The sequence below is a fragment of the Pelmatolapia mariae genome, linkage group LG12 (genome assembly GCF_036321145.2).
Source record: "Pelmatolapia mariae isolate MD_Pm_ZW linkage group LG12, Pm_UMD_F_2, whole genome shotgun sequence".
Lineage (NCBI taxonomy): Eukaryota > Metazoa > Chordata > Actinopteri > Cichliformes > Cichlidae > Pelmatolapia > Pelmatolapia mariae.
The window spans coordinates 25,501,073-25,521,788 of NC_086237.1; the positions used below are offsets into that span (position 1 = coordinate 25,501,073).

Genomic DNA, 20,716 nt, shown 5'->3' on the forward strand with positions numbered 1-20,716 from the left:
AAGCTAAAAACAGGCAATGCATCATTATATTAAAGTATCAGTGTTGCCCACAAACAGGTAACTGACACGTACTCCCCCAATTATGTAACTCATGCTCTCTCATATTTCTTAGATTTAAGATTACATTGAGATATATAAGTGGTCTGTTAGGAAATGTATTTCTGTTCATTTAAAAGCAATTAAAACGAATCATTTTCACTCCTAGGAGTCGCAATTAACTTCTCTTCACACATCACTGTTCTCTGTGCACATGTGCTTGCTTGTGTTTTCTGGACAGACACGTGGCCGTGCACAAGCATCGGCATATCTAGTACAACGCAGGGATTGTGTCTCTGCTTTTCGGAGAACACAACATAAACAAAATGAAAACATATACCCCAGCTCTACGTAAACTTCCCTCACACAACCCCTTCCCTGAGCACAGGCCAAACTTCCAGGCTCAAAATAAATCAGGCAGCTGCTTGAGTTTTATTTTATGTGAGCTCTGTGCATGTATGTGTGCTTGAGTGTGTGTGACTCTGTCTGTAGGATTTCTGCGCATGGAAGGAGTAGACGATTAGGTGTGCAGACCACTGCTGTTCTCTGTCAATGGAGAATGAGTGTGAATTTATTATAGGGTGTTCAGGTGAGCTAAACATCCCCTTCTGACTTATGTGCATGCTTGTGCATTGTGGGGGAAGGGGTCAGTCCCACTGTAGTAAAACATCAACAGCACATCAGCAGCAATATAGTGAGACACACAAGAAATCTCATATCTGATTTTGTTTATCTATCCCTTGTTAAGGTCTTTTTGTGTGGCCTTCTACATTCATGCATAAGAGCTTTTAGAAAAGTATGTAATGACCCCACCACTATTTAGAAACTCTGCAACAAAGAAAAGGCTTGTCAAACACTGCAATTATCCTGTTTGAGGCGCTTTCAACAGTTGGAGATCTCCATGCTGATTAAAGAAGAAAACAAAATTAACTTAGCACAACACAAAAGCTGCTTTAAATCCTGTCTTCTTTGCATGATCTAAATAATGCAATCATTTGCTGTGTGTTCCTGTGTTGGTGTAGGTACATCAGGTCAGCTGCGTTTCATTTTGGTCCTTGACACTTTGCCGTTACTAGAGAAAAACACTAAAACACACACATGAATGTGGGTCCATTAAATAGTCAAATGGGCTTCGAAAAGGACTTTACTGTGGGGAATAAACCATTTAGCCAGACACTGGCAGTCGAAGTGCGTAATAGTGAAATACAAAGGTGGTTTTGTTGAGGCACGGGGTAATTGGTTGAAATGAAGAGTTTAATCCTTTGGTGTTCCTTTGCAGAAAATAATGATATCGCTAAAGAGGTGAATTTAAGTGCTGAAACTTATTACACTTCACCAGTGGGACCCCTTTAGGACAAAGCCATCACACAAGGAGGAAATGTCCTTCTGCCTTAGTAATTTCTAAAACAACAAAGTCTAACTACATTGTCTTACCTTTTCCTTCCACCCTGCATTCAAACCTCTAGTTCAGCACTACTGTTCATTCTTTAAACCTTCCTGAACTTACCCTACTTTATCCTGTCCACATATCTTCCCTCTGCCATCTTTTCTTCTTTAATGCCTTCCTATGGCACCTATCCCTGCTTTTAAAGAAAGACTCATGAATTAAGCTGCCACAAATTAGTCAGCTGAGAGAAAAATAAGCTACACCTTATAAGTGCTTCAGTCACTTTGAATGCAAAAGCTACGTTACACAACCACATATGGCTTCTATCTATCATTTGTAATTCTAAATGTTTAGAAATATTAGTAAATGTTTCAGCTTTGGACTGATGGTCAAACACAACAAGGAGTTTAAAGATGTCAGTTAGGATTCGGTGAAGTTGTGTTGTGTCCACAACCAATAGACTCCGTGATTAATCGAGAAACTATTTTACAGATTGCAACCCTGCAAACTGAAAGGAGTGTACCAAAACCTAACCAACCATTTCTCTGAAAGTCTATTTGCGTTCATGCGTGGTATGTGTGTGAGTGTGCTATGCACACATGTGCGCCACATGTCTTCCCCACAATAAAACAGCCCATTTAGCAAACAAGATATTGGGTGTTTTTATTGGTCTCATCAACCGGGATTCAGTTTGACGCTGAAGATAAGAACGGAAAAAACGATTCATTGAAAAAAAAGAAAAGAAAAGAAAAACAAACTCCCAGAAACTTGGCTGCATTTTTTTTCCACAGCTGTGCGTATCAAATCCTGGTATAGTTTTATGGAGATATATGAATCTAAACATGGAGTAGTGACGTTTCAACATGCTCGCCTGGTGACATTATGCAAGGTGAATTATGTCTTAACTTGCAAGCAAAGATCTCAGGTAAACAGTGATGAAGAATCAGTCTCCATCTCTGTTTAAGTGTTGTGTTTTCTCATTTTCAGCCTTTTCTCATTCTTTTCAGCATCTCTACCAAGCTTTCTCAGCAGGAGTGCAACAAAAACACTGGTTCTGTTTAACAAAAGGCCATCAAGGCCCCAAAGCTCGAGAACCAAAAGTGTGTTTTGAAAGCTATTATTCATATAACAATAAAAAGTGCATTCCTAGACCAGAAAAACAAATCAGGCAAAGACTGAAGCTTTAAACAAACAAACAAACACTTTAGATTTATACTCACTTTTGTCAGCATTCACTAACTCAGGGAAATTTATTTTTTCAGTCTGTCATGAAAATATAAAAGGATAAACAAAAACCTTCTTAGAGATTGGATTAAAGATTTAACTGATGTTTGAAAGTCTGCAGAATCGATCACCCACGTTGTGATAAGGTAGCAGACCCACAGCAACGTAAATGAATTCAAACCGAGGGAGATATGCACAGCTGCAGCTGAATATAATCCGGCTCCTTGTGCAGAGATGAAAACCACAAAGTATGACTTAATTTACATTTACAATAAAACATCAAACTTCAGTACGTCAAGAATTGACAAAAGTACTAGTAGTTAAACCCTTACTTAAGAACTTAGCAGTAGTCCGTTTCTTTCTACAAAGTACAAAGCCACTACGTTATAAAATTTTTAGCAAGAAAAACTGATCAAAAAGTGCCCGATAATACTAATCTTTCACCTGTTGCTCATTCTAGGGATATTTTTTTACATTATGCACAGGGTTATTCATTTGAACTTTTCCAGCTGGCTCAACTTTTTCTTGCTCTGATCAGTTTAAAGTGATTGATCTGAGCTGGGATAGACGGAACAGCAAGAAATTTCCACTGATGTTGTTTTGGCACCTGCTGCTTGCCATTTTGGCACTGCTTGCTTCACTGTAATGTTTTCCCCCCAAGAAATAAAGAAAGTCTCACAGACAACTAAATGAATGTTCGTGTGTGATGATTTCTCTGGTAACCATGGTATTTGCATTCATGCATTTACAGTTAATAAATCCCAGTTCTGTTCCAGCTTTTTACTGGATGAAGAGGTCAGTCAGTGCCAGGATAATTTGGCTCTTTATATTTGCCATCCTTAAAAAAAATTTGTAGCCTGGACATATTTAGCTTCATGTCAATTTAACAGCGTTGTAGATACAACTTTACTTTTACAGCTTTTCTCTTCTTGTTCTTCACACATCTGCTGTCCATCTCTTCTCCACATCCACCTCTTTATTTGGAAAACGAATAACAACCAGTCTCCCATTCAAAATACACACATACAGACACCACATGCATTGTTGTATCACCGCACTGCTCTCATTCCTTTTGCTCTTTGACCCAGTGACAAAGCCAATCAAAATGTGTGGTCAAACAGGAAAAAAAGGAACGACAAATGGGCGATAACCTATAAACGCTAACAGAAACAAGGGACTAGACTGGTTCTTTCCATTATTCATGCAAACCCATTAAAGATGGACCACATGTTGACCCAGGGATGAAACATTTTGAACACAGACTACGTCAATCAAAGTGCCAGTTAATGTCAGCCATCAAACACAAAGAAACCCAGACACTCTGATTTTATTTCTCATCATAAACGGAGTTTGGAGAAGGGACACAAATTGCTGTCAATCTCAAGCGAACTGTCCCCAAAGATGTCCTCTAATCGCACAGCTTTCATAATAAATACTGCCACATGTTTTTTACCACTGATAAAATTAATGATACTCGATATCATCCAGCTGCGTGGTAGTTAATAGCTGAATGGTGTGTTTTAACATGCTCTCTAACAACAACAACTTGTGGTCCCATAAAAATGTTATATGCTGGAATATCTCTTAACCTCGGGTGCAGTAACTTCTTGATTGCTTGCTGCTATGAGCGTTGGTTATACAAAACCAGCCTGACAGTGTCCTGATTAATCTGTATGTAACTGTCAGGGAAATCAGTCAGTGAGAAACCTATCGTGGTGTTTTATCAGTTTGCTGAGAGATTGGAGGATATATTCTAAACAAACTTTAAGGCAAGGATAGAGTGACTGCTACCGCTTCCTGCAAAATGATTTTGGTTTCAGCTTCAGTGGCTTCCATATCGTTGTCAGCAAAACTTTGCGACTTGCCCCAAGCCATCCATCTTAGCCAAGTGTTATTCTAAGACCTGTTTCTCTCATCATAAAATAGAACTAGATCGTGAATATCTGTTGCTCACACTGACACACATGCACACTCGCTAGCCCGCACGCTGACCTTGAGAAGCGGAAAGCCTTATAATATTAGTGTGTGTGCTCTCCAACACTCAACCAAAAGTAAACATCTATGGTCTGTCATCATTTGGACACAAATTAGAAGACATGCTGTGTTAGGCTCACATGAAGTGAGGGGTGAAAAAAAGAAAAATGAACCTGAGAGGACAGAATGTAAAATCTGGATTGAGTGAGAGGCAGAGATGCAGAGGCACAAATAAACATGCAAACAAACAAACAAAAAAACATGAGCATTTCTCTCTTCACCGTTAATCCAAAAGTACAAGTGTAAAAGCCCTGAATATCTCACTGGGCTTAGATAAAAACACACATATGCCTACAAGTGCCGCCAAAAAACAGACAATTTGAACCACATGAGATCCACTATGATCTAGACGCACTGATACACACACACTACAACAGAAATTCTTGAGATAATTCAGCTCCAATGTACAGGATTCCACCAGACAGTGAGGAGTAAGCCTTGGGGGAAGAGGTGATGGGCCACATGTTGATGCTCTCCATGTGATTTTAGCTCTCCCGCTTCCCTTCAGGGGACAAGCGATCAGGCAGAACTAATGGCGTTGCTGTGTGTTAGAGGTAAGATTATCTCCTATGACAACAGTGAACATCTGCCTGGATGCAGGATGTCTGGGGTTGAAAGGGGAAGCATGGACCTTAAATCTGATGCACAACTGGGTTGTTTGGGACTAACTGAAAGGGAGTGAACAGATCCTGTGTTGTCATGGTGATAAATGTCTACCCACTCAGGTTCACACATTAAATCATTTCAAGGTGATGTGGCTAGGGTTTGGCTTAACAACTTCAGACACACAGAGCGTGAGGTCATTGCTTACTTCTGCAGAGTGAGGCTGAGGTTGCCAGTGCAGCTCTTGATTTTGTTCTGGGCCTCCAGGTGGTTCATGCCGTCCGTGGAGATGCCATCAATGGAAAGAACCATGTCTCCAACGGCAATACCACCTTTCGCTGCCTTTCCACCATCCGTCAGCTGCAGAAACACAAAAACCACAAACAGCATGAATTGCTGGAAATATCGGGATTACTGAGCTGGCCGGTGGGTCAAGGTGATGTCGGATGTCCACATTCAGCCTGTGTTTATCAGAGGATTTATGGATCTCTTCTATTGCATGAGTATTTAGAGAAAAATAATGAAAGACCTAGGTTCTGCACCACATGATGGAGGGTCTACTTTAGACTCACTGATGTGTTTTTAATAGCAGGAGCCTGCAGGATTAAATTACTTTTGTGTGTTCTTTATTGTGTGCTGTCTTAATGGCCTTACAGCTTGTTAGAGAAAAGAGTTCAAAGGTTCTCAACCACAGTGTATCTGAGAAAAAGAAAGAATGAACATGGCTGTTTATCAGTTAAAGACATTTGTTCTTATTAATTTTTTTAATGCCTGCTCTATACATTACAGTAGCTATGTGAGTTGGGAACATGCCACGAGTTGATAATGCAAGAAGGTATTTACAGCTTAGAGCAAACAGAATCAGGTAACACAAAGGTTTGTGGTATGATGTTGTGATATCTGCCTCTTTGAGCAAAAAAAGGAGCTAAATTTTACACTTTCTTAAGCACTACTGTGCAATAAAGATGAAGTAAAGTGAATTTAGTGTTAGTAAAAACCAATAATGCAATTATCCCCCATGCAAAATGTTGTTAAAAAGGTGACAAACAGATAATGGGACGCTCCGTGGTGTAGACACATACCATTTTTATGGGCAGTAATTATTAGCCAGACATTTCTCACTTTACACGCATCATAAAATTTACATACACGTTTCTTGTCTCCATGTTTCAGTGTATTCCTTCATCTTCAAGCGAAACCTTAAATATGTAAACAGTCTTTAATCACTCCGCTCTGGAGGAAGTTGGTTAATTTGAAACAGATTCAAGCAAAAAACCAAAAAAACAACGATCTGGTACTGAATACCGGTTCTGCTGTTCAAATGGGCTTCAACATACACAGGTGCATATTTTGTAAACAAGCTAAGCATTTAGCATGCACACAAATGAGCTTAACGCCACATGAAAATATAATCAGATCATTTGGTTGAGCGTCTAATTATACATTCTTGATTTTTCATGGACTGCACACAGTGCTGCCTGTTCCTTTCTGATAAATTTCAAATTATGTGTTATGTGCTGTTATGTAAGAGAGTGTACATACTTTAACAGGAGGGACAGATAAACTTAAATGTACTTTCACGCACTCATGGAAAATGAACAATCTAATATTTTTTATTAGCAGTGAAATATTGTATATGATGATTTTTGAAAATTCCTGCTTTTCTGACCAAAACATTTTCTACAAACTGAGCATGAAGGTACTTAAAAAACGTTCAATTCACAATCTACATAAAAATATTGATGAAATATTTATTTCTAAGCAACTAAATTAAGCGACTAGCTTTTTGTAAGTTCTGTTGTTAATTATATGGGACTGAATAGTGTTAGCAACACCTTGCAGATGTAGTTCTGTCCATTCTTGGTCACACAGAGGCTCTAAGTGTGTCCAAAGTGGAGTGAGGTCATTTGTTTCTTTTGACACCACACAGACCACTTCCCTAACAGCACACACAAAAAAGCACACTTTTGTAAAAGATTCTTAAAAACAAATGCGTCTCCTGCTCGCTGACTATATATCACTTCAAGTGTAGAATGACAGTCAAGGATGGGACAGTGTAATATGGGTTTAACTGTGTTTCCTTTGACTTTATCTTTGTCTCTCGCTCTCTCACAGACACACAAGCACACACAAATACAGACAGACACAAGCAGGGCTAATAAAAGAGGCTCTGCACCCGGATTAGCGTTAAGGCTCTGCGGCCCCAACCTTTTATAGTCATATTAGCTCAACACACGCAACATCACTCAGCACCGCTCACTAACACAGAGGGCAGGAAGAAGAGCATAATGAGGGATTGACATAACGTTGATTAAACTGGTATGGATGGCAAGGAAGGGAGAAAGAGAAGGAAAAGAAGAAAATGCCACCGAGTAGATATTATGCTGCATGTTTTGACCCATTTCCAGGGGTGTGTTCCAGCTAACCACTCTGGCACTATTATGGCCCAAATGCTCACCACAAAATGTGCTATTATATGTTTTCCCCAATTAGTGTTCAGGTCCTCCCCCCCCTACCCACATAAATTCCCTCTCCACATACAGACACAAAACACTGCTCTGTTTCTTTCAGAGTAAGAGTAACCTGTTTCCATACAACCGCCTTGAATTGATTTTAAAGCTACTCCATAAACAGTAAAGATTTTTGTGAAGATTATTTATTTCGCTTGTATGAATTTATCGTGTATGTCTTAAATCCACATGTCTGAAGCAATTATTCGTACTGGTAAAAATCCTTTTCCAAAGGCAAACATTTGTTCGAAATTAATACGAAAAAAATCTTTCAAAGCTCAAAGTCGTCTCAATGTTTATATCAAAGAAAGTGAAACGCATCCAAGAAAATCAGACACAGAAATCCAAATAATCTATCTATGCAACAAGTCAAGTACTTGGAGACTGCCAGGTTATTTGATTTATGGCTCTGTTGCTTTGGTCATGACAGAAAACAGCAGCTTTAACACTTCAGATCTAACACAAATATGACACACACATGCATTACACCAATGTCAAAAGGAACAATGCTTCAGTTGACAGGGAATGCTGAAAACTTGAAATGTGCTTTCTATAATCTTTTCTCTAAGAAACCAGTACAAATGCCTTATCCACCATAAAAACTGCAAAACAGCTGGCAACAGCAGTGCCAGTGACTTTTTTTTTCTGTTTGGCCCAAAGATTGAGCCACTGATGTCAGCGGCTATGGGAAAGGCTGTTACAGAACTGTAAAAGTTCTCTAACACTTAGCTGTGTTTTATATTATTTATAAACATATTTGTTTTTTAACTCCATGTCTACGTATTTAGGGTTGTGTGGAAACCCTCGTAGTTCAAGTGGCAAAAAGAATTTGCCTTTAAGTGTTTTTTCTTCTTCAACAAATCAACAGACACTATTGTGCAAAAGTCACCCCTCATTACTTGTTGCTTCCAAGGAGCCAGACTTTCTTGTAATTTTTTAAAAATTGGTCTTGAGCAATAGTTCTCCAGACCTTTTTAAGGTCTTAAGGTTTTTCTTTGGACGTTGGTTGATTTTTTCACTCAATTTCAGCTAAAAACACAGAATTTGTTGGAATTTCTTTATTTGAATCTATGGAAAAATGTCAAGACAACACAGACAGATATAAAATAACTATTAGCACAAAACTTCAAACTTCCATGTGTTTCTTGGCATGGTGTGCAGTCTGTCCTTAAAAAAACTGAAGAAACTGTGGAGGTGGACAAGTGGAGAACAAAAGAATTGACAGGTCTAAAAACAGCCATCTACAGGAGATAAAGAGTACCGTATTATTTGGACTGTAAGGCGCACCGGATTAAAATTAAAATCCTTTAATTTGAGAAAATTAAAGGATTTTAAGTGCGCCTTATAGTCAGAAAAATACGGTGTGTGTGAAAAAAATATGAAAAAATCTAGCAATGACCTGAGAGTTGTGTCTGCATCAAACCATCATCCGTGGAAACACACAATGGAACACTATCAGTGATGGATTGAGGTGACTGTTGTCTTGGTTTAGCACTATACAAATACAATTGAACTGAATTGGACTGGCCTCCCCAGAGCCCAACCTGAACAATAATGAAGCAGTGTGGGGTCATCTTGATAGCGAAAGTAACAAAAGGCAGCCAATAGATATTTGAATGTCCTTCAATAACACTGGAAAACAAAACTATGAGTAAAATCAGAAGAAGAGCCTTTAGCTTCCAGGGCCCCCTTCTGTGGAAGCAGCTGCCAATTCAGGACACAGACACACTCTCTACTTTCAAGATTAGGCTTAAAACTTTCCTTTTTGATAAAGCATATAGCTAGGGCTGGATCAGGTGGACTACACTGCTGGGATCCTCTCATAATGAGTGTTTGCTTCTTCACTCATCTTTTTTCACTCATGTATTCATACATCACTTTACATTTAATTAGTTATTATTAATTTCTGGCTCTCTTCCACAGTGTATCTTTGTCCTGTCTTCTTCTCCTCACCCCCAACCAGTCACAGCAGTTAGCAGCCCCTCCTTGAGCCTGGTTCTGCCAGAGGTTTCTTCCTTTTAAAAGGGAGCTTTTCCTTCCCACTGTCGCTAAAGTGCTTACTTGTGGGGCTCATCTGATTGTTGGGGTTTTCTCTGTTAAACATTGGTATTTTTGAACATGATTCAATAAGTTGCTGCTGCTATTTTCCTAGCAAAACATAAAGAAATGAGAGGCAGCTCAAGACTTTGCACTCTGTGTGTGAAATCCAGCTGCCTTACTAAATATTCATGCAAAAGTAAAGGGGTCAGTACTTGTGTCATCACTGTTCCAAAACAATGAGAAACACACATGCCGTGTCTAAAAGCCATCTCCTACGAACTTGCTCTTATGCTTCCAGCGATGTCAGGTTTCAACACATATGCTGCCTGATTTAAGTGCTTAAAAAATCTGGTTTCAACACATAGCAATAAAAGCTTACTGGAGTGCCGCAACATTGTCTGCTTTGAGCATACACTGACCATTTTGAGTGCTTGTAACAATGCCTGCTTTCAGCACAAGTAGTGACAAAGATGACAGGCAGATGGTTCGCATCACACTCTCTGAGAGCTTGAGACACAAATACTCTGTAACTCGAACATACACAAAGCTGCTTCCATATGGAAGCCTTCAGTATTGACCTATTTTAGTTCAATTTTGCTGCTTCAGTACTGGAACTTATGTTATCTTTTAGTAATGTCATGACAAGAAATTACCCTTCACTCTATATATTGTTTTACTGAAGGGTTTTTAAAAATTATTTATTTTATTGATGTCCACTTATTTATAATCAATATTTATTACCATATGTTGAGACAGTATGTTTGGTTTTTATATATATTTTTGTGCATAAAGTCCACTTAGCAGCAAGTTTGGCATAAAGTCCAACAAAAGTATAAGGGCAACAAGAGTTTGATTAGTTGTATTACCACATCAAGAAGATCTTTTCCTTTGTACTGCCTGTTTATATCAGATTTCTGCATGAAAACAAAAAGAGTCAATGCTTAATATTCACTCTACACATTGCTATTACTTAGCAGCACAACTTAAAATCCCAGTTTTTCTATTATTCTACAGCCAGTTATTTTCCTTTAAATGCCACTGTACCAACATTTGCAGAAATCTACTTAGGCACTACTACCAAGGTATTTCCAATTCTCTCAATAAATGCTAACATTCAGCTACTGTTTGCGCTTTCTTTCGTTAATTGTTTTAATTCACTTGGAACAGGATATCCCCAGCTTATGGCACCCAGTCAAATCATAAACTTGCATGTGTTGCATTGCTAATAATTTTTCCTGCTGGATTTTTTCCTAAAATTAAATATATAAAAATTATTTGATTAATGTATTTTTTACACTGCAGTGAATGAGGACTGGAAAAATTGTACCCTTCAAAAAATATGAATCTAACAACACAGAAAACAGGAAAGATAATAATGAAAACGTTTGTTAAGCACAAGAAAAGTGAAGAGCAGTCAGAAAGAGTAATAGCAACAGATATCTCCATGAGAGATTCACATAAACAGAAACAGAGAGAGGTTTACACAAAGAAAGAGGAAGATTAATAAAGTGCAAGGTCAGCCATCATGTCAGCCTACTTGTATGGCCCAATCAGTAACACGTAGTAAACTGTGAGGCAATGTTTCATTCGCAGCTTATGGCCCTGAATAAAGTAAATCATGTAGGTTTGTCAGCAGGATCTTGAAATTTTATGAAAAGGAATCTGGTATTCATCTGACAAAATCCACTGGTATTCGTCAGCTGTTACGAGTATTAGATTCGACTTGATATGGCTGCAGTCTGGTGCTGGCAAACTCACTCACTGGGGTTAGAAGTCGAGTCACTGAAAATTGCAACGGATAAAAGAATCTAAAGCCACAACATCACTGAAGTATAGAAATATACACATTACTACACATAAACATTAACATAACCCCCTGAAAATGAATTAAGTATGAATATTTCACACAAATATTAGACTATAAAATTGCAAGTAGAAGTAGAATAGACAAGGTTATATCACATTGAGTTCCCACTGAACTGCAGTGCAGCCACACTGGCAAAACCCACAAAACACATTATACATAAATGAATATCAAGCTTTGGACATGAGGTCTGTCGTGCTTGCAATTAAGCAGCGTCCCTATTTAGCACAAGCTGACTGATGTGGGTTCATGAGTATTATTAAAATTTAGCTGTGCTCTTTTGATTTGGTTGCGTACAGAAAAGTGGAAGCCAAGTTATTAATCTGTTATAGGTTTTTATCATAATTACAACTGTAGCATGACTTTGCTCGTACTTAAAAGAATGCAAAAATTGATTTGCTTTACATTGGTGCTTTAGTGCCATCTGTAGATCCCCGAAATTTGTAATGGCCCAGTGGCTCTAAGAGTTCAGAGAGACTGGAACTGAAGAAAAGCAAATAGAAAAATGTGTTTTTGACCTCTCAGGCCCACCGTACCAATTATTCACATGAAGAAAATACCAGCTGGCATTTGCTTCACATGAAAAAAAAAAACTGTACACACCAGGAAAACCCAGACAGTGGGACACAATATTCTTCCTGGAAAGCATTAAATATGTCATATTTATCAGTTTCATTGTAAATATTAGGGGACATTTACATGGAATAAAGTGAGGATTTATAAACCCATGAAAACCATATAATATAAAGCTGCACTTTGCTAAACCAATCATGAATAAGCTAGCTTTCACAACCAGCCTCATTAGGAAGACTGTCATGGCAGAAAGGACATTGAAAGGGCAGGAACTGAGCTATATGAACCCAGGACTGGATTTATTTAGTCCCATATGAATTTAATAGTTAAGAGGCCCTTCTTTAGCTATTTTGCAATTAATCTAATAACCTTGATTTTGGATAACAGATATAATTTGTTTAATATGTTTGCTACAGTCAACATCTGATAAAATCTGGGAAAACATTTATTGTTGTGTGCATCAACTGGATTCTGGGAATAGAGACTTCTTGTTTGTAACCCATGAGCTTCAAGAATCACAGCCGCACATGTCATTAAGAGGGAATCGGGCATTAGGAAGTAACATGAATCACAAAGAGAGACAGAGTTGGTGCTTTGGGACATAACTCTTTTCTCAGAAAAACATCAGATCAGCTTAGTGTATAATATATTAACCTTTAGATTGTGTTTGTACACTAAGACATGCAGAACAAGTCTATAAATCTATGTAGGAAAAGACTAAGGGTCTAGGTTCCCAGTACATTGTCCAAGCAAAGCTTAACAAAAGCCAAAGAGAACAGACAGCTACTGCTGTTACACCAGATGTTTTCTTGTGCTTCTTTTGAACTTATTACCCAGAACAATTTCAGTTTTATTTCTGTCAATCTTTACAGTCAACCAGTATTAATCTGAATAAACATGATCCAGTCAGGTGGCCAGCATCCTGAGAGGAAGGCAAAGGAGGCATGACGGGTTTTGCAGCTACTGTGGAAAACACATTATAGCCACAATGGGTTATTCTAGTCTCTTCATTGTGTGAATTCACTGCAGTGTGTTATGATTTGGCTGTGCTGTTCTAAGGGCTCATAAAAGTCTTCTTTTAGTCTATTAAACAGTCTATTGTTTGCAATATTAACGTGTTTTGAAAAAAAAAATATTGTAATACATTACCACTTCATGGCAAAGAAATAAGTTAATCCATTACTGGTGAAGTCAGAAATGTTATTGTAAGGTCAGCAATAGATTCAAATATCCTAACATAGAAGAACGATGAGCATATTTTCTAAACATGACATGAAAGGCATATAAGCATGTGGTACAAGTGACATCATAACTGGTGACATCATAAAAAGCCACGATAAGCAAATGCCAAATACTGACAGGAAACATAAAATTTCACAGATTTTAATGAGAGTAAGATTAATTCTCACACTGCTGGGACTACAGAAAAATCAAATGTGTAACAGTTTTCAAATATAGCATTTTCCAACTCACACCCAAACACATACATACTGACAGACTGATTTATGGAGGGCAAATGATAAGTTGTTGATTCTGGCTCTGGGACTATTTAGCTAAGATACTCAGAGGGAAGCATGGGAATTGTTTTGATTAAGACAGATTTAAGCATTATTAAGTCGTTTGGAGGAGCTGTCAACAGGCTCGTGAAGTTTGGTATGAAAGATTAAGATGAGAAATCTCAGCATTACAGGGTTAAGACCAGAGGCTTGCAAGGCTTGGAAAGACCGAGGTAACTTCAGTTTCAACCTTGGGTTTTTCAAAGCTTACCTCATTGTTCGATGCTGGCTCCTGGGAGTTTTTAACACTGCCAAGGCTGGAGCTACAAGGATGAAGCTAAAATTGTCTTACACTGTCTTTTACTTCCAATGCTACATAAAAAAAATACTAAATAACATTTTATTTATTGATGGTTGCAGCTTGCAGACAGCTGTCTTTCTAAGTAAGTAAATGAAGATTCCTTCCCAGTCTTCTTTACCAATGAGCTACAGACTATCTAATTGTGACTCTACTGCTACAAGATGCTAGTAGCACCATTATATTGACCCAGGATAAGTCAAATGTAAGCAAAAAAGTAGCCTAGGTGGTGCTTCCCCAGGAAATTTTAAGCTAAAGTATAACATAACTTCTTAATATTTTTATTATTATTATTATTATTATTATTATTATTATTATTATTATTAATAATAATAATAATAATAATAATAATAATAATAATAATAATAATAATAATAATAATAATAGGTCTTCATGAGCCTGAATATTACTGTCACTTAATAAAACTGAAATTGAAAAAAAATTTCCACCTGGGATGTTGTGTCTTGGGTGTTTTTTTCCCCACCAACTGCTTAAATCTTTTATTTACCGTCATGTAAAGGAATCTGTAATTTCTGTCCATTGTTTTGCTTTTCCTATCATTTTAGAGTCTAACTAGCAAGTGCTCCATTGATGCTCAATTGAGTCATTTGTTTACTTTTAGGTCACATATCACAAACTGCCACCTTGCATAGCTTGGTTGTTCTCAACTGTGTTTTTTTAGACAAGTGGTTTTGCACAATTTTCCTGCATTTGTTGCACATTCTCTGCTTTATTGGAAGTTGTTTAAGTAGCTCACTTTTTACTAGGTCATCACTGAGGTGTGCAACACCATATGTATACTTTATATAACATTGATATTGTGACATTGCACTTTTATATCACATAAAAATACTGGTTTTATTGTGATTAACTGACAGTTTTCTCGATAATGCTATGTCTTAATAACTTAAGTGTTTACACAATCAGCATCTTTTTGCCAACTTTCCATCTTGGCTTTTACTCCAACATTTGTGTTGTTTAAATCTTTTTGTAGTTACCATTTATCACGTTTGCTTAGAATAATAGTTTTTTTGTGAGAAATTTTTGGTTCAGTTTGACTTTCATGTTAATGGATAGATAAATATGCTTATATATAGATTTGCAGCTCTGCTTTATCAGCCAGGGCAGTTCGGTTTGGTAACAAAAATACATCTTGGGTATGTTGAACTTTCTCCATAGTGCAGGCCCCTGGTGATGATGTGAGTTTAAGAACAAGTTCTGTAGGAGGAAGACATTAAATCAGGAATAGGAGGAAGGGAAGAAAGACAGAAACTATGTATAGAACTAAAACGTCTTTGAAATAGACCCATCCCTGTGGTCAGTTGTTATCATCGCCTGTTGAAAAGCATCTCTAGGGAAGCAGGAGGCAGCCATCACTGATTCAATTCCAGGAACTGCATTCTTCCATGAAAAGGTTTTATTATAGATTGGCTGTCTACTTATTTTGATGTACTCACTGTACAACTAGAATCCCGCTATTTAAGCATTACGATAGAAGGATGCACTCTGTTAGACCAAGCATATACAGTTACATATTTCTAACATACATATATGTATATATTTGGCACAAATGATGATAAATAAACCAAGTATATTACACCTTGTAGAGTTTTGCCAGTACTATAGACTCTTCAGATTGCTATGTTTATCTAGTGCATATACACAAAGATGCCATACACACACTGCCAGTCATTTCACACCATTATTATAGTAATGTGCAGGAAAGAAGAAGACTTCTACTAAAATAATACAATATAAAAATGAGATAATCGACACACAATACACTGCTGTATAAATTTTGTTCACAAAAAAGGAGGGAAAATCAATCCTAGCATTGCTTTTGTATTTGTTGTGTCTTTGTGATACCACAAATGCAGTAAGTACAGCTTAAAATAGGGGTACAGCTCTGTGGCCAGTCTTCCTGTTAAGTGGGTGTGTTTGTGAGGGCAGACCTGTGAGATGATGTATCTATTCTTAGAGGCTTAATGCATCTCCTCCCCTGGGTTGCTTTCCCTTAAATTATTTTAGCAGTGGATTCTGTAAATGGACTACCCTCGGAAAGGTTTAAATATTTATTCACTGAGTTGTAAATTTAACTGGGAATAGTACCGTTGGTGGGTATTTCTGTCTCTTCGCATCAATAAAAGAAGTAAATGGATTTCCCAGTAAATGGGTTTAATTGGGTTTGCTTGAGATTTTCCACAAGCTATTTTCTCCAAAATCCTTTCAGCGAGATATCTATTAGATATCTGAATCCAAATGTTTGCTATACAAAAGAGCAAGGTAGTCCAGTTCTTATATAAACAGGCATGTAACCGTAATGATACAGCTTCCATTACTCTCTTTAAGCATATAAACAGATACTCGTTGGGCTCAACCATTCAATCTTACTGAAATCCATTTCAAATAACAGGATAAGCATTCATATTAGCAACACTGTAAATAAGGCTTATACTGCCCAGTTGTGCATTACAGTGTATGCCAATTATTTAGAAAATAAATAATATTGGAAAGGTGCAGCAAGCTACACATAAATGTACTTGAGGAATATGCTGCAACCCATGTTTTTCACACTTTCTGCATGTATCTAAACCTTCTTCTCGCAATCTCCAGACATGTCAAAAAGGGAAGCCATTGTAAAGTGTTTTACTGGTCTTTAGCAGAGCAGCACCATCAGTCTCAGCCCCTTATAAAACAGTTTTTAAACACTAGAAAAGAAAAAAAAAGTATAAGAAGATGTGAAGACAAGTTGCATAAACAATAGCTAATGGGCAGAAACCTCAAGACATACATGCCATGATGCAATGGTGGTACTATTGAATACTGGTACTTTTTACATCTACAGAGTGCCATAAATTAAACAAACTGTATATTCACATGCTTATAGAGCTTAGCAACAGCAGCTGCAAGAGTAACTGTGGTCTGGCAGTTGTGCAGGATTCTCTAATAACCCATACTCTGTGGTCTCCTCTCAGAACCAACTCTATGGTTAGACTGGCAGAGAGTAGTATGTGTGCGCACTGGTATACATGTTTATGTGTCAGTGCGGTCAGAAGCACTGCCCTTATCGTCATAGACCCAGTTTAACAGAGCTGATTAGATTAAGAGTTGCATGGATTCTAAAACTAATGACTACAAACTGTACATCCACGTCGAGTCAGATAAGTGTTACACAAGAACATCTAACAAAGTGAATTAGGAAGCGCATAGATTCAAATAACAAGAGAGAAAAACAAACAGGAAGTTATAGAGAGGTATGATACAAATCAAAGGGTCAGACAAGCACATGTAGATAGATGACCTGCTGAGTGACTTGTGTTTGACTGCCTGCCATCACTTCTTCAAGTTCAGCCTATGTATATTGTGCGTAGCATTATTTATGTGCACTGAATACCACCTCCCATACCCCACCCCCCATCTCTACCTCATCTCTGCTAATCTGCATTTATCTGCTTTTAGAGACACAAAGCTAAATAAGGAGCCCACTTGAGCCAGTTTGAGTATTCCCAAATCTTTAACGATTTATTGGTATTTGTAGGATTCAGACAATAGTTGTTTCACACCTTTTTAACCCTTTATTGACCATGGGCCCACCGACGGGCCCATTTTACAGGTAAATTTGAAGGGCCGGTCAATAAAGGGTTAAGAAAATCTCAACATCAAAGCAATCTCAAAAGAAGGAAAATAACAAAACAAGCTCACAAGGCATCTTAAATTGTTAAATCACACAACTTTCACTGTGACGTTGGAGGGGATCGTCAATTATTGCTTGCATATTTTCAAGTCTTCAATAATCAATGTCAGCATCAGAGTTTCTTCATCTTTTCTTTCAGTTTCTTTGGAATGCAGCGTTTGCAATGCATTATGCATTATTTTTTAACTCCAACTCCACACAAAAGAACTAATTTCATACAAGATTAGTTCTTGTAGCATTTTACAATTTAAAAGGCTGCTATTTTACAAGATGTCTGTTTCTATTTGTATGTTCTATTTCTGGATTCTTTCAGTTTTTTTCCTTTCAGTTACATACAGTGTCTTCCAACATTTTGTGTCCATGCCTGCACTCTCAGACACACACACATACACACACAAAACCGTGGTTAAAAAATTCACATGGCTTCAGTTAGTGGGAAAAGTATCACATCCAAAGTAATAACACAAACATGGCAACCCAGAATGGCCCCAAAGGGGATTGGCACAGAACCTAGTAAGCCATTCATCATCAGGCTCATGTTGCTATAAGTCTGTACCGTGCCAGTTTTGGTGACTTTTGTGTGACTTTTGTGTGCGTAAATGCATTACATGTGTGTGTTTGAGGGCACTGCACAGTGCAGCAGAGCAGAACAGAAGCTTGAACAACATTAGGAAGGATTTGCATCTTTTAAGATCACAATCCAGTTACAGTAATGAGCAAAGCATACTCTGTGAATATGTGTATCTGACCATGTGGTAACGCTGATGTGTGAATGAACAGAAGAGACGGGAGGGGGGCAATAAGAGGTAATATTACGAGTAGACACTGAAAGGCAGGGAAACCAAGGGACCATCAAGTTACTTGTTCACGCGGAGGGATTGATGCCAAGACTTGTGTGCCAGAACTTTGATTGCTGCAATTTCAATACAGACACTCAAAGTGAAGTGGAATGTAAAGAAAGCGAGAAAAGGTTTCATGTGTGGTCGATACATGACAGATGGCATATGATTTAGCTGAGCTGTCTTGGGTGTGGCTGAGGGGTTCAGTCAAGAGGGGTACAGAAATGAAAAAAGGTAGTAAAGACATGTTGATAGTACAAATAGCACAAGGGTTCTGAGAAGAATGACTGTATGTGCTTGTGTTGTCATAAAATAAATATATGCTGTTTTATCACCCTGAAGACAATGGTGGTTATCCACATTTAAGTGTATGCATGTGTGTATGGGCACTTTAATCTTACCCTCGAGATGGTGAGGGGCATGTTGAAGTCTTTTCCTCCCTGCAGCCTGAAGCCCCAGGGGGCAGGACCTGTGAGAGTGACATTGTAGTTGCTGGTCATGGTTTCCTTGTTCAGTTTTGATCTGGCTCACAAGTGATGCTGATGGCCGGAATATATTATGCAGATTAAGTGACAATGAAAATATCACTAGCTTTTGATGAGGGGTAAGATTTTGATCCAAGATCTAGGAAAAGACAAGACATGAAAGACAAGCAAAAAGATTTGTTATTGTGCAGCAATGATAGATATATAGATAGCTAGATACTTGAGCATTTCCTAAGGTTCAGATCATATGCAGGTAGAGAATCATTAGGGGGTCCACTGTCCCTCGTGGGGGTTTACTCCCACAGGGCTTAAATCTGGGACTCTCCACCATTTGACCCTAGAATTGAAGAAGCTTCTCGTTGAGAGGTGAAACATCAGCAACTTAAATAAGTCCAGATGCTTTTCTTTCCAAGCTCCTAAGACTATGATGACCTGGATGACTGAGAACCTTCACAGACATCATACGCAACTGTAAAATTTCTGCTTACAGGCCATTTAGGGCAGCATAACACCCCAAATCCATGATGTTCCCTCTACCATGCCTCACAGCTATGATGTTTTATTATTAGTGCAGAAACATTTGCACATTACACATTTGCCAAACATTAAATAAATAAAGATAAATAAAATAAAATAAAACTGTTTATCAAACTGTTCATACAATTGTTTCAAACAGTTCACAACTAAATTCATAACTATGTATTTGAATAAGTCCCAAAATTACCTTTTTAGACTTATTTGGTATAAAAAAATAAACACATTTTAAGTAAAAATAAATGCTTGACTGAATGTTATTTTAAACCACCATACACTGGAGAATGCTGCAGTTGTTCAGTAGCTTAAAATATGTAAATTACCCTTCAGGAAACACTATCAGAAGACCTTTATACACCTAAATGTTAGTAGTAGCATATTTCCTGCTGTTATTATATGAAGGTAAATGCTGTACCTCTTTAATGGAAATTCCAGAAAGGAAAATAATTCCTTCACGGGCAGGTGGACTGTGCAAATCCTAGTTTCCCCTGAAATATCCCCTTCCCAGCAAACACACTGTGTGTGTGAGAGAGGTACAGAGGGATGTGATGCTCTTATATACTAGTTAATGACAGAGGGGAGGGGAAAGGTGGAGGAGGGGAAAGAGGGAGGCGATAGGGAGAACGGGTATAGGTTAGGATGAGAGGGAAGAGGGAGGAGAAAGAGGAGGGGAAATCACCCATGGGTGGAGTGAGACGAACACAGAAGAGGGGTGGGGGGGGGGGGGGGGGGGGCAACAAGAGGGGAGAAGAAGGGAGCAAAGTGGAGGATTAAGGAAAAGACAGTGGGAGCATTGCGCACACAGAGAAAATGATCAGGGGAGGAAGAAGAGGCACAGGAGAGGGGACAGTTTATCTTTCATCCAGATATTTTGGGAACATGGACTCAGTCCTGCAGGCAGCTTCGTTTAAGGTGGAACCAGTGTAACCGTATCATGACTAGGGAATTCATTCCGAAGGCATCAATGCAAAGGTCGCTCAGGGGTCACTTAATAATGGCGACTGTATAACGTCAAGATTGCCTTAAGTCAGTGTGTGAT

At 38.1% G+C, this 20,716-nt stretch overlaps 1 protein-coding gene across 4 annotated transcripts in view; it reads right to left on the reverse strand.

Annotated features, from left to right (window-relative positions):
• Positions 1 to 20,200, reverse strand: part of pdlim5a (PDZ and LIM domain 5a) — a 57,211-nt gene extending 37,011 nt beyond the window's left edge. For all 4 annotated transcript variants that reach the window (XM_063490204.1, XM_063490207.1, XM_063490206.1 and 1 more), the window contains exons 1-3: positions 20,093 to 20,200; positions 19,060 to 19,282; positions 5,493 to 5,644 (exon numbers count right to left, since the gene is read on the reverse strand). In XM_063490204.1, the coding sequence (XP_063346274.1) occupies positions 5,493 to 5,644; positions 19,060 to 19,158 (251 nt within the window). In that variant the 5' untranslated portion in view covers positions 19,159 to 19,282; positions 20,093 to 20,200. The remainder of the gene's footprint in view (positions 1 to 5,492; positions 5,645 to 19,059; positions 19,283 to 20,092) is intronic.
• Positions 20,201 to 20,716: the final 516 nt, after the last annotated feature.